Source organism: Eptesicus fuscus, chromosome 22 (assembly GCF_027574615.1).
Source record: "Eptesicus fuscus isolate TK198812 chromosome 22, DD_ASM_mEF_20220401, whole genome shotgun sequence".
Classification (NCBI taxonomy): domain Eukaryota; kingdom Metazoa; phylum Chordata; class Mammalia; order Chiroptera; family Vespertilionidae; genus Eptesicus; species Eptesicus fuscus.
The window spans coordinates 22,325,712-22,340,930 of record NC_072494.1 but is presented as its reverse complement, the minus strand read 5'-3'; the positions used below and the strand labels follow the sequence as shown (position 1 = coordinate 22,340,930).

At 37.8% G+C, this 15,219-nt stretch overlaps 1 protein-coding gene across 3 annotated transcripts in view; it reads right to left on the bottom strand.

Annotated features, from left to right (window-relative positions):
- RASAL2 (RAS protein activator like 2) overlaps positions 1 to 15,219 on the bottom strand; it is a 264,165-nt gene that overhangs the window by 20,110 nt on the left and 228,836 nt on the right. For all 3 annotated transcript variants that reach the window (XM_008145887.3, XM_054712291.1, XM_008145888.3), the window contains exons 6-11: positions 11,864 to 12,017; positions 9,855 to 9,953; positions 8,323 to 8,877; positions 5,210 to 5,354; positions 1,380 to 1,524; positions 506 to 742 (exon numbers count right to left, since the gene is read on the bottom strand). In XM_008145887.3, the coding sequence (XP_008144109.2) occupies positions 506 to 742; positions 1,380 to 1,524; positions 5,210 to 5,354; positions 8,323 to 8,877; positions 9,855 to 9,953; positions 11,864 to 12,017 (1,335 nt within the window). The remainder of the gene's footprint in view (positions 1 to 505; positions 743 to 1,379; positions 1,525 to 5,209; positions 5,355 to 8,322; positions 8,878 to 9,854; positions 9,954 to 11,863; positions 12,018 to 15,219) is intronic.

The following is a 15,219-nucleotide window of genomic DNA, read 5'->3' as shown; positions in this document are numbered from 1 at the left end:
TTTAAATCTAAAACAGCCCCTTCCATCTTTTCCAGTTTTCCTGACATTGACTTGTTTAAAGGGGCCAGGCCAATCGTCTTAGAAAATGTAACTGCAGAATTTGTCTGATTGTTCTTCCCAACTTGTTTACACTAAAGTTTTTGTGTTTTTAAACTGCTGGAATAATAGCATATACACCATTTAATATCCTTTTTTTCCCCTAAAGTTTTTAATAGCCCTTTTCATTTACTATATCTTCATCATTTTCCATATTATTGACTATTCTTTGAAAACACTGTCTATAGTGGCTGCAAATGTTCTGAATGCATGTACCCTAGGTTACTTAACCACTACTCTATAAAATGAATATTTAAGTTGTTTCCAATTTTTTTGTTATTTATAATAACACCACAATGAAAGTCTTATAACATGAGTGACGAGGATCACTATCACCACCCAAATTTTAGATCTCATGTATTTTTTAAAACAATGTTTTGTAAAAAGGGGTTATGGTAGCAACACGTACTTGGCAAAGTTAGCCAGGTTCTGAATGACCTTGGCAATCAGAGTCAGAGTCCGAGACGTGCGGTCGTCAGGATACTCCTGCATTAGGTTGAACAGACTGGGAGACATGATGGCTGGGCACAGGAAACGCAGGAACAGCGAGGCACTGATGAGCCGTTCGCTGATGTCTTGCTTCCCGCGGTTCAAGCACTGCTGCTTCCATGATGCAAACACCTCTTTCAGTTCACGAGGGAAAACACTGGGGAAGGAAAAAAGATCAAAATCTCTAAATACCCAAGGAAACTGCAAGCAATCTCACTCTGGCCCAACACACCTCCGCTCTAGAGCCAGGCAATGAGGGCCTAAGGGAGACCTTAAATGGTTTGTGGCTGAGAGGTGGTGGAAAATTCACAGAAGCCCAAATGGAGACTAGAAACCCAAAGCTGTAAAACTCAGGAATTAGTATAAACTTAGTTTTGCAAAGTGGGAAAATGGCATGAGGCTCCTGACTATACCATCTGGTTTAATCAAGATCACCATAATCTCTCTAAAGACTGTTCATCTAAAATCTTCCAAAATCTCACCAATTGCTGGGGTTGGAGCAATGATCAAAAATAACTAACACATCTTTTTAACACCAGTAAATATCTTAGAAACCCATTTGAGAATGTGGTGCTAATATTGTACACAAACATTGTATTTATGTATATAGTTCAGAAATTCTTGGGCTCACAATGGAGATTTAGATTTTAGACAGGAATGTATTAGGGAAACTTATCAGTTTCCCCCCCCTAAGCCCTTCCTTTGGTTGGGAAATAACAGTTAACACCGTGATGACTTTTATATAGAAATTGAAAGTTCCAAAGGTGGTGGATGAAGCACTGACACTGGCTCACCAGTAAGAGTTGATGATCTTGCAGAAAGCCAGCTCACAGCACATTTTCAGGTTGCTCTGATGGTCTATCAATTCACTAGATGAACATTTGCTGGGATCCACTTCACAGTTCTCATCTGACTCATACAAAGCTTTGATGAACTCCCCTATTTGAAGAGAGAAGATGACAGATAGTAGAACAATAAATAGGGTCTTCCTAAATAGAACAATAGGACTTAAGATTCCTGTCCTAAAATGCATAATGGGGAATCTTTCTGAGATCTGACAGGGAGGATACAAAAGACTGTTCATGAAGGGTCACTGCTTTGGAAACCAAGGGTTATCACCTCCAAAATATCATGTTTATTTTCTTTACTCTGGAGGTGAAAAAACAGCAATCACTACCACCACCACCACCATCATCATCATCATGATATTTACAAAACAACAATGATACTACTATAAACAATTATATAACTTTAAATCTTTTATCTGAAACCACAAATAAATGAGCATAAATTCATTATTTGTTATAAGGCCCCTTTACCAGGGTGAATAATGTTATTATCTTAGGAGAAAAAATAACCCTGATGGCCGCACATCTTGGACTCGGACTCTAACTAGCCCACTTTAGGTTTTAACTGCTAGTTCTGGTACCAAACATAGGTTTGAGTAAGGATGTCTACACTTACCTCTTGTAATGGGAACAGTCATTCAATACAGCACAAGTTTGTAGCAGAACATCTCTTTATATAATCTGTATTGTTTTTCCAAATAGATTTAGCTTAGAAGCCCTGTTCATATATCCTATTCTCTAAAAGGATATGCCCAACATTCTCTGAAAGAACAAGTCCTTACCTTACCTGTTTATCCACCACTACACCTATATATATTCTATTCCATGTTTCACACTGTTTTGTGCTTATTTGTTCATATGTCTGTCTCATCTCTAGGATGAATACCTTTGGAGGTCAGGGACCAGGTTCTATTCATGTTCAGATCCCCAGCCTATCAAATAGCTCCCAAAGCACTGCAAGTGCTCAATACATATTTATGATGCCTGGTACTATGTGTCCTTGGGTTTTTATAGGCCTTTATGAAAGAGGAGATCTTTCAAAGACCCTTTCAAATCTGCTTATATTACTTGAGGTTCAGGCTCGATATAATAGATTTTATGAAAGTAAATAATGATTTCTGTAAAATTAAGTAGCAGCAGTGATATAAACAGCATTTTTTTTTCCTAGCAAAATGGCTAGTACTGAGGTAAATGAAAGCTTTTAAAAATAGCTATGAGGATGAGAAGTGGTTATTTGAAAGAAAAATGCCTGGAGAACAGGAAACAGTGGTGCACAGAGAAGAAAAAGGCTTTGGAGCCAGACAGATCTGGGATCAAATCCTGGGCCCATCACTTAATGATTGTGGGCCTTGAAAAGTCACTTAACTAGTCTAAGCTTCAGCTGCCGTATTTGGAGAATAGCATAATGACTCCCACTCTACAGAGCTATGGTGAGGATCTGAAATAATGCATGGGAAAAAAAAAGTGTCTAATACGGTGCCTGGCATTTTAGAGGGGCTCCATACAATAAGTATTGTTATTTGCAAATTAGGCAACTTTAAAATAGTTTTTCATAAAGTAAAATAACTAAAACTAGTAAAAGGCTTCTAAAAATGTTTACCAAAAGATTTGTATTTGACATGCTCTCAAAGTCTCTATGCTATGGGCTTCTATACTATTTATCCCTTTTAAAGAGTATCTGAATTTAAAACCAAGTCATCACTGTCAAATATTCCATGTGAAAATTGACCCACCTTTAGATTTATATTATAAATATTCTGTTTAGTGAGTTCCTTAAGGTTATCCCACCCTGGGGAAATAGTACTAATATTAATAAATAATTTGTGAATTTTAAGAATATTTTTTTTATTCTTCAAGAAAAAGAGCCAAATAAATCAAGGGTCTGGAATGACAAAATTGTCTAAAATTGCAGCCTAAAATTATTCCCCCCCCATTATGATATATTTATAATTATCCAAAACAGAGAAAATTATTTTTACTTTTGAAACTATAACTCATGTCTGATAATGTGGAAAGTACCACATTGAAAGGTGAACCTTTTATAGGTTTGTATCCAGAAGCTGCTTACCCAATCAAAAATTACTGAGACAAAAAAAATATTACTGAGACAGATTCAACAATCCATTTACATTTGCTCTCTTGCCTTTGAAAGAAATCAGAGCCCAAGGGGATGGCTGCTCACTACATGGTCCAAATGGAAGTTTGGGCCCAGAATGTTCTGTGTTTTCCATGTGAACCATCAACTTATTACTATCTAGCATCTAATTTCATGTCAACAGGTATCAACATATTACTGCTAAAAAATACATTTGCCTTTGTCACCAAGGATGGAAATCAGGCCTTTTTAGGGTCTGCTTTTCTATATCTCATAAGTGGGATTTCCTGTGTGTCACAGGACTTCAGTATGCAATCTGATTTCAATCAGAAAGATAAAGGGGCCAACAGATGGAAGATTTAAGTCTAAGTGAGAAAGAGCCTGTGAAATAATAGTAATGCTTTAATTAAGAGAAATGAAGATTACATAATATACCTGGCAACTTTTAACTCAATTTTCTTAGAGAATTCTTTAAGTAGTCTGGAAATAGTACCCCTTTTTCCCCTCCCAAAATGTATGAACTATAGCACAACTTTAATGATTCAGAGTGCTCAGCTATAATTTAATTTGTTTTTCTGAGACTTCATTGAAGTCTTTTTATTTTATTTAATGCTTATGATGAAATCTTCAATTGTATCATTAGAGACTCCTGCCATAGCACATACAGTATCAGCTAGAATCAATTTCTTTAAGTCTTTGAAAAAGCACATAATTTCTCTCTTTTTTAGTTGTAGGGATATATATTCTTATTTTTCTTACCTCCCTATACTGTAAGCTCCTTGAGGGCAAAATCTATCCAACTCATTCAACATTCTTTATGGTCTACTCCTGATAGTCATATGTGCTACTGAACACTTGAAATGTAGCTAGTGCAAATTAAAATGTGCGATAAATGTAAAATACACATTGAATTTCAAATAGTATAAAAAAGTAAAAGAACTTTTACTCATTAATACTTTTTATACTGATGACCTGTTCATATGTAGATAAAATGGGTTAAATAAAATGTTATTAAAATTAATTTCACCTGTGACTACTAGGAAATTTCAAGTATTCACATATAACTCCATTATGCTTTTATAGGACAGAGTTGGTCTACATTCTAAAGTATAGGGATATGAGTTCCCTCCAAGGAACTCATGCCTGTTCTATCATGATGTGCATTGAAGTGCCCAGCACAGTGGTTGACGCCTGGAATTGCAAGTGAGTGGCTTAACAGGAACTACTGAGTGAACAAAGTCAGTTATTGTTGAAAATTTTGAAGGCCTTGAAGATAGAAACAGAGTTGTGGGACTTGGCCTGAGTTTCCTAGTTTTTGATGCATGATAACAAATGTTAACACTTTTAAGACAATACGTTTATATCATGATGTGACTAACCAACACGTCTGGGGAAACAGGTCACCCTCATTGGTATTACTGTGTATCTCAGACACTTGAGGATCTTGAGGTAGCTGCACATGCTGATGGGCTTTCTCTTTCTGTACAAATTGTAATAAACCCATCTGCTGTTCCTCCACTGGTGAGTACTGCAGAGACTTCTTTAAGCCAAATCTTGAATAACACTCTAGTCAGCTAGACCTAAACAACACCCAGAAGTTTAACCTAATTGGTTTGTCTCATGAGGATAAAATAACTTAAAATCTAAGGGGAAGAAAAGAAAATGTTTTCCTTCTCCATACCCAAGGCATCATGAAGATACTGTTGTCCCACCAACTTGAGGTATTCCTCAATGGACTTGGTGGCAATGGTATTCTCTCTGAAGATCAAGACATCATGTTCTCCACAACGATCCACCTCAGACATCACCAAGTCCGTCAGAAAATCCTGGTAGAATAATGTTCAATCAGGCAGAAAGCAACTGAATAAATAATATACATCAGAAGAGACTGATGAAATATCAAACATCCTGGGAACCCTGCTTTAAAACTAAAGCTACCAGATTCATTTGAAAGAAAAAAGTTAAGTCAGGATAAAATCTTAGGTGTCACCACCCCTAAGTTTAAAATTCCTTCACAGATTTTTCCATTGCACTTGAATAAGGACCACAATTTTGAGTGCAGTTGACAAGTCTCCATATGTTCTGGTTTCTGTCCACCTTCCTAGCCTCATCTTGTGCCACTCTCTGTATTCTGCTCCAGCCTCAAGGGCCTCTTTTATAGGTCCTTGAACACACCAAGTCTTTTCTAACACACAGTGCTGTCTATTCACCACAAATTTTGTGCAAATGCTGCTCTCAGTTTTGCTTCACTCACCCCATCATTCCTGCCCCGACTGTCATGAAGTTAATTCCTGGGATCTTTTGGATCTTAGTTCGTACATCCTTTCCTCAGTGAAGTCTACTCTGACCAACACCGCCATGAACCCCATTAGTCAGTCCCCATAGTGCACTTCTCAGCATTTCTCACTCTAATCACACTTTTTATTTCTGTAATTACTTGATTAATATCTATTTCCCCTAAAAGACAGTAAGCCCTATGAGGTCAGAGACAGTGTCTATTTTTGTTCACCTCTATATTTTTAAGCACTTAACAGTTTCTGCACATATTAGGTATTCAATATCTAACAGTTACAAATTGGTCCACAGTATCAACATGGAATTTCTTGAACTCAACACTTTAACTTATTTTCTAGGCAGTCTGTCTGCTACACCTCCACCCCCAATCCATCCACAGAGAAGCAAGGCATGATGAGAAATAAAATTCTTAAGAAATAGCTGCTTCATTTCTCAATGGTCTTAAAGAACATGTTTATTGTTCAGTTTGAAATGTGATATCAAGCATTTTAAATGTTATGTATTCACTGGATATATCAAAGTCTCTAAAGTATAAGAACAGGGAATACTCGGATTTATTTTAAAATTAAGCATTTTAAACAGTAATGGGATTTACTTTGGGGCACCTTTAAGTGTATAAAAGAGTTGTAGACTTAGGAATCACTATTTAAACTCTTAGGCTAAGGGGCAAGAGGAAACTTCTGAGGGTGATGGTAACATTCATTATCTTGGTTATGCTGGTGGTTTCAGTGGGAGCATCATCTATCAAAAAAAATTTAATTTTTCACTTTAAATGGGTATAGTTTACTGTTTGTAAATTATACCTCAATAAGGTTGTTTTAAAAATTCTGCATATATCCTGAACTTTGAGCTACTAAAAAGCAGAAAGAACATACCCTACAATTTCAAAGATGACAATTAAAATTTCAGTGATACCTCACCCCAAATTCTTGAGCTTTTTTAATGCCAGAAACCTAAAGATTACTACCAGTAAATCCAACCACAAAAATTATAATCAATAGGAAGGCAGTTAGATAAGGGACTAATCCTATCTAATAAAAGAGTAATATGCAAATTGACCATCACTTCAACACACAAGATGACTGCCCCCATGTGGTCAAAGATGGCTGCCCCCATGTGGACACAAGATGGCTGCCACAAGATAGCCAGCAGGGGAGGGCAATTGGGAAGGACCAGGCCTTCAAGGGAGGGCAGTTGTGGGCGATCAGGCCAGCAAGGGAGGGCATTTGGGAGGGAACAGGCCTGCAAGGGAGGGCAGTTGTGGGCGATCAGGCCAGGAGGGGAGAGCAGTTGGGGGGAACCAGGCCTGAGAAGGGAAGTTGGGGGCAACTGGGCCTGCAGGGAAGGGCAGTTGTGGGGGACCCAGGCCTGCAGGGGAGAGCAGTTGGGGGGGACCAGGCCTGCAGGGTAGGGCAGTTAGGGGCAATCAGGCTGGCAGGGGAGCAGTTATGCATCAATCAGGCTGGCAGGCAGAAGCGGTTAGGGGCAATCAGGAAGGCAGGCAGGCGAGCAGTTGGGAGCCAGCAGTCCTGGATTGTGAGAGGAATGTACGACTGCCCGATTAGGCCCGATCCCATAGGATTGGGCCTAAATGGGCAGTCGGACATCCCTCGAGGGGTCCCAGATTGGAGACCGTGCAGGCTGGGCTGAGGGACACCCCCCCCATCCATGCACGAATTTCGTGCACTGGGCCTCTAGTTATTGAATATATAGGCATATTCTGATTTATATCAAGAAAGCGTAATAGCACTTTTGTAAATAAATTATTCTATCTGTGAATGACTCTAGGTCTGAAACACAATTTTACTGTGGCCAATTTGTATATAATGTAATAGTGACTCAGCCTAATGAAGTGAATATGCCTCACAGAGGTGATAATTACTCTAGTTCAGGCTGATCAGAGACTATCATTTGCTTGTTGTTCTTCATACAATTAGCACATTTCTCTTCCTTCATCTTCCTAAATTTTTACTTTTATCCAGGATGAAATATGATTCATATTATGCCAATTATATAACATCCCTTGCTATTTTTATTCCAAATATAGATTTTAATCCCATGAAGATGCTTGCTAATACCCAGAATGCTTCTGGAATACCTCCTTCTGTGACCAGGGGATATGTCACTGGTTAATCTGAACTCAGACAAGATATAGTGAGGAGTAAAACCACTGTAAGAAACATCCTTGAATGTACTGTGGGATTATCACACCCATATCACCAATTTATTTTTCAGACAATAAAGAACTAGCTGTGGTATCTATCTTCAATGCAAATGAACTTTAAATATTTGTGATCTCTCCATTTTATTCCTTTAGTTTTATAATCTCTATCTTTTCTGGATCTAAGAACTGCTAATAGGTTTCCTTCTCAATTCTTTTTTCTTTTTTTGAGTATTAGAAGTATTTCTCTAATTTGCATCTCCACAGTATCACATTTTGGTTTCTTCATACAAGGTAGGGAAGAAGCTTCAGGTAACGTAAACCTCCTTTCCACTTACCTTGGCTCTGCCAGTACTTTGAAGAATGTGCACTAAGGCACAAGCCAACTCCTCTTTATTTCTCACACTAATTACTGGTTCTAGGACAGAACATAGCATGGTATAGTTGCTGGTGACAAATTCTGCAAATTCTTTGTATTGTTCCATAGGCAGAATGGTGATAGTTTGGAAACGCGACTTAATCCGAATAGAAGGTCCTCCTGTCTTTCCTTTGTTCGGTGTAGGTGTACTCACTGGATACCACTTTTCTACAAACTGGCGACCAGTCACACTGGCAGAGGGGATGTTGACTAGACCTACATAATTATTCTTGTCCTTCTTTTTCTTTTTTTCCACATCTTTATAAATGTGAACTGTGATGCTATGAAGAGGTGGAAGGCTGTAGAATTCAAAATGTTCGCCCCAGAAAATATTGTCTGCTTTGGTCTTGCTGGTTGTACGAGCAAAGAGGGTATCATCAAGGCACAGTTCACAGAAATATTTTTTTTTAGGGGCAAGGTCCTTAGCTTCAATGATCCATAAACGAAGAACATTTTCAGCTCGTCTGCAATTGTCCTATAAAGAAGTAATAAAGCTAAGTTTGAGAGCTGAAATCCCAGAAAGACAACATTTTCCTTTTGAAATAGGTGATGTTGCTTATATACTTTATTATGGGTAATCCTATATAATAAAAGCCTAACATGCTAAGTATCCGGTCGTCCATTCAACCAATCAAAGTATAATATGCTAATGACATGCTAAGGCCTCTCAACTGCTTGCTATGACGTGCACTGACCATCAGGGGGCAGACGCTCCAACTGGTAGGTTAGCTTGCTGCTGGGGTCTGGCTGATTGGGACGGGCCGGACATGCCCTGAAGCGTTCCCGTGGTCTCTCCCCGGCTGGCCAACCTCCTGCGACCCTCCCTGGCCCTGATTGTGCACCAATGGGGTCCCTCGGCCTGGCCTGTGCCCTCTTGCAATCCAGGACCCCTCGGAGGATGTCGGAGAGCCGGTTTTGGCCCGATCCCACAGGCCAGGCTGAGGGACCCCACTGGTGCATGAATTCATGTGCCCGGCCTCTAGTCAATAAATAATGAAAGGGATTGTTATATCATTGTTCACGATAATAGGAAGCTATAAACAGAATGTATCAGAATCTTACAGAGCCATATACATTCTATTTTACTTGGGTTAAAAATATCATTCTGTAACGTAAGTTCTCATGTAGCTAGCCTCGTGGCAACTGGACTGATATCTACAAATAAAAAAGAGATAAGTAGTTAAGAAACTTGTGTTCTAGTCCCATTTCTATGATGTATTAGCTTCTGATTTGGGTAGGTTACTTAAATTCTGAGTCTTCTTATCTACATTGGTAAAATCATGATAATATCTGCAATAAAATTATGTTCAGCATAAAATGGCATAATATGTTTGAAATGGCAAATGTGTTTAAAAAGTCCTATAAAAATTAAGGTGTTATCACTGCATTTAGCTTCTATCAATTTACTGCTTACAGAGTTACACATTTTTTAAACCTCAAAGCCACTATTACCTTATTTGGTTGAACTGTCCTGCGAAGGTTTTCCATCCACTTATCTCTTTCTGAAGCGGAGTTACAGCTGAAACATTTACTTCCACTCAAGTAGGTAACCTTCAACATAAAGGTTAGACATAAGGAAAAGAAAACATAGGGCTTGAGGGCTTTAGTTTCCTAGTTGTATTGTTTATGATTTAAGATATGCTATGAACTGAAATCATACTACATGAAACCAGCTTTGTGATTTCTATATCTACATCTACTTTTTGCTTTGCATCCTCACTTATCTCCTGATGAGACAACAAAGGCCAGTGAGAATTCAGCTTAGGGTCCTAAAACTGTTCTGAAATACCAAAATTAAAAACCTTCCAGGACACATCTTAAATGAACTGCTAATGAATATGTTCAATTCTGAAAGAGTTAATAAAGAATAACTAAAAAGGGAAGAGAGTCTCTAAAACAGCTTGTCCAGTTTCTTGGGACTGCTTTAGAGGCATCAGGCTCTGCCCCTCCCCTTCTCGGTCTTGTCTGGAACACCACAAACTCAACCTTCACTCACCACCTGTTCCCCTGCTTCCCCCTCTCCAGTTTCCTGTAATTGGAGGACCAAAAAAAAAAAAAAAATCACTATCCGGAGAGGAGAGAAAAGGATGAGCTGCATTAGCAGTCACCCTACCAGAGTCAGAAGCAGAGGACCACTCAATCCCCTCACCCCTTGCCCATGTTTAATAAAAACCTTCCACCCAGACCCCATCACCATGTCTCATTCTCCAAGATTGTCCGTTCTCACTTCTGAAGTGCATACTGTAATGTTAATAAATTACTGCGTTTTGCTAAATCTTTCTGTCATGCTCTTGAATTCCTTCTTGTTCAGTGACAAGGACCTGGATCAGGTTGAGGCCTCCCTGGGTGCCCCCTAGCATCACCTTCATTATAATATTGTAAGATGGTACTAATGAAACTGAAAAGAGTTACCCGTATTGGATTATTGTCTTTGGAACCTATTTCTCCTCCACTAGGCAACTCACCTGTGATTTTCAGTCTTTAGGAGGTTAATCTGATCACTATTATTACTTTTCTTTAAAAATGGAACATGCGACCTATATGCCTAGCAGTTAACACTGGGCTTGGTATACAACCTGTTGAGCCGAGTTTCAAAATACAGGAAGTTCAAGTGTCTTATAAAAAAACACACTAACAAGTGACTTGTCCAAATTGCTAAGTGTGCTCACATATTAACTCAATCTCAGATTATAACCTAGTAAATTAGATCAGATTATATATTATTCTGATCTAACATGGTAGCGACTAGCCACATATGACTGGCGAACACCTGAAATGAATGTAGCTAGTCCAAATTGAAATGCGCTATAAATGTAAAATTTCACAGGTGATTTTGAAGACTTAGTACCCTCCTCCCACAAAAAAGGTAAAAAAAAAAATCTCATTGATAAGTTTTATATTAGTGACATGTTGAAATGGTTAAGGACAATTTGTTCATTTAAGAAATCAGGCACCTGTAATGTGTCAGGAACTGGGCAAGGTGCTGGGGGTTATAAAAATAAATAAGACATGGTCCCAGATCTTAAACTACCCATAATACAGTTAGAAAAATTACTTTTTGGTCAATTTCCTCAGAAAATCATTAAAATTGAGGCTTAGACTTTTAGGAGAAAAATAACAAGATAGTGTTTGATATCTTTACCAATACTAAAAAACTGAAATACAAATTTAATGTTATTGTTAGTCTTGTGGCCTCTGCTGAGAATGTACTAAAGAACTTTTATTTTGAAAGCAGATTAAGTCAAAAGGAACGAGAAGCCATCAGTGATAACTTTAACCACCAATATAATTAGATTGACAGATTTCCAAGCCTTTTCCCTAGAAGTAGGTAATTTCCAATAACTGAAAACTAGTTAAGATGATCAAATCATCAATACCATAGTAATAAAATCACAGAATTATTGGATAGAAAATCTGCTTGTTGTTCGACTACTCTTCCTTCTTTCTATACTTTTTTTTACCTCGAAGCAGAAGTCTTGTCCAAGGATGCTACTATGAAGCGGTTTCACTGATACGGGCTCCCCTCTGCCAAGATCCAGACACTCCACTGCACTGCATGGGCTCAGCAAGGACTCATGGGAACGGGACTCTTTCAGTTTAGGCAGCCCACGAGACCTAACATAGAAAAAGATGTGTAAGACAGTGTAACTACATGGCCAACAAGGAAATGACAGTCTAATGCAGTGGAGGCTGACAAGAAATGTATAAATGACTAAGGAAAAAATAAATGAGGAGCAAATTAATAGTTAATCTGTAACAATAATAACAGTAACCATACTTATGTGGCACATATAAATCATACATATATTTGTGTGTACTCATACATTTTTTTCCTCAATAAAGCAAAAATACATCCCATAATTTTACTAGTCTCAAGGGAGCTCAAAGCTCCAGTACAGATGTTTTTATCCTCACTCCTGTTTGGAGATGAGAAATATGTACTATTCAAGGTTATCTTATATATTCTTATTTATACAAAGGTATTATCAAAAGACATTATTTTATTTTTCAGATTATCCTCTTCTATTACTGATAAAATAGTAGTGGCTAAATCCGCATTCTGTTTCTTTCTGCTTTGGCAGAATAAACACACATACACACACACACACACACAGTCAAAGCCAAGCTTTTCAGCACAAGACCCTGCCTTTCAAAAGGTCTGATTTCCATCTCAATATGACATTCTTTTCTGGCAAGCTTTTGGTTCTATCCATGCTTTACTGTATAAATATGAATAAAGAATAAAATGCCTTGAAGAAACCTCCCACCCACAAAAGAAATGTTCAAGCTCTCATCTAGAAGAACAGTTCTTTGTGAACACCATTCAGGCATCCTGACTGATTTTGTTTCCTAGCTGTTTAAAAGAGAAGGCTGGGAATCATGACTCTTGTCACCACAGGAGCTAGAACTTTACTATCTTCCCCTTGGAGGAATTAGCAAAGTCAAACAATATAAAGCACAATATTTTTTAATCCAGTAATGGATAGCCATGCAGTTTTACTCAGTAATTATAGTATTTATTGGCTGAAAACCCCAAAGTTTTTATATATATAAATAAATATATATACTTCGAGCAGAAGTACCTAGTAATAGGGATAAAAAGAAATGCCTTGTGTGAAGACATTAATTTTTGTAAAACACATTAAATAAGCAGCTTCATTTATTTCCTTAAAATAACCATGAAAACATTAAAAGGAACTCAAATATCAGAAATGTCAGAGTAGCTTTCAGTTAAATTATAAAGTAATGAGATATTGAAAATTAGCACTAAAGGCTGCTCTTTCCCTCTGTTTCCATTCTAACATCATTTAATAAACTCCATATAATAAGAAACATCTTAAGCAATAGGATTTTAGTTCATTCTTTCCATATATAAAAACCCAACCACCATTTAATGTTTAGACTAACAAACGTGTGCTCTGATATTCAGCAGTCTTTTTAAGGTCAAAAAGGCAATAATTATATTTAGCATTAATAATACACAAAAGTGTGCACAAAAGCCAACTAATGTTGCCTGAAAGTATGCACAAAAGCCAAATAATGTTTTATACATAAAAATGTAGCAACTCCACATTTATTTCCTTTTGTTTTACTGGATAAGATAATGACATGTTATATAATGCAAAGACAGCACAACAACTATAAATAATTAAATGCTAAAATAATTTTACTTTAATGTAATTAGCATACAACTTTCCCACTATGCTTCATAGGAAGCTTGGTTGAGGCAACAGGATACTGTAATCTTTTTTAAACATACAGAAAACAACAATTCCAGCCCATTTTCCCAGGAGGAGTTATTTGGAAGAAAAAAGCCTCACACTCTGGTAGTGAGCCTCACAACAGGAAACCAAAAGGCATATTTAACATAGGAGGGATGACAAAAGGCTCACTTTTATTTATTTTTAAAATTCTCTAGGAAAATATTATACAACAGAAATTAATTTTGTTTCAAACAAAATAAATGTCTACCTACATGAAGCAATTGTACAGCCAACTGGCAGTGCAACCCCAAAGCATAGCGGTGCCACATGTCACGGTATAGCAAGTCACTTTCTGAACTACATCTCAGAAAACAACTCTCTGTTTAGAAGACAAGAACCAATAGAAGATGGTTTCCCTGCTGCCTTCGATTACTGATAACATCTTTGGATCAATGTTTTCCAGGTGTAATTTCAAGTCCTCAATAGAAGCAGAACAGAAAGACAAACAGCAGAACATGAAGTCATCTTCCAGACAGACAGCAGGATCGGTAATATTCCTTCCTCTCTTTCTCAGACTGCATCAGCCCCTTAGGTAACACAAACAAGGTTCCTGGGCTCTCGGCTGGGCCTGTTGCCATGGTGCTACACCTATAAGGAGATTAGAGCTGAAGGCAGCAGGGAGAAGCTTCGGCCTGAAGGACTCAAGGAGCATGCTCTGCAAGCTTGACCACTTTAAGAGAGAAAAAAAGGAATGGCAAGGCCCTCATCCATTTCCATTAACAATTTCTCCTAGTCAAAGGCTGTAGGAAAAACTGAGGCAACCTGCGGGTGGAGGAGAATCTCTGAACTCTACTAGGAAACAAAGCTGAGAAGTTTTAGCTTGCTTCATATGATTCCCTGCCTCCTGTTAGAAGGTATTTGCTACAGCCTACCTTGCAAGTACAATCTTTCTCTTACATCTGTTCTATTTTCTGTGCAGTGCTTACTCTAATGTTTCTAGATATGATTTTACATTTATCTTATCTGGGTTACACATTCTTTTTTCTTTTAGAAAAAATTGGGTAAATTTCTTTATTCGCTGAATTTCCAATGCTTAACAAATTTCATTTCAATACTTAGGTCTAACTTCCAAACACAGCTATAAACAGATTTTGCAACCAAGTTATTTGGAATTAGAATTCAAAACTCCTCCCAGTTACTGAAATGGCAATTATTAAGAAAGAGTTCAGAATCTTCTATTGTTCACCATTTATGTATGTTATGTATGTGCACATACTAACACCCACCCAATGAACTGAACTCCAAAGTCTCTAATATATTCCACATTACTACTGAATAAATAAGCAAGCCCTTCCTGTATTGAGAAGAAAGTATCTCTGCGAAGACTGAAGTAATTCCCAGAGAAGCAGGATTATAGTAAACAGTAAGATCAAGCAGCCTGGGAATGGCTGGGGGATGGGTGGGTGGGGATGGCATTATCTGTGGAAATATCCTATATAATAAAGAGGTAATATGCAAATTGACCCTCACGCCCTCACAAGATGGCTGCCTACTACCAGGCCAGCAGGGGGGTAGTGAGGGACAACCAAACAACTGAACAAGCAGGCTGTGTG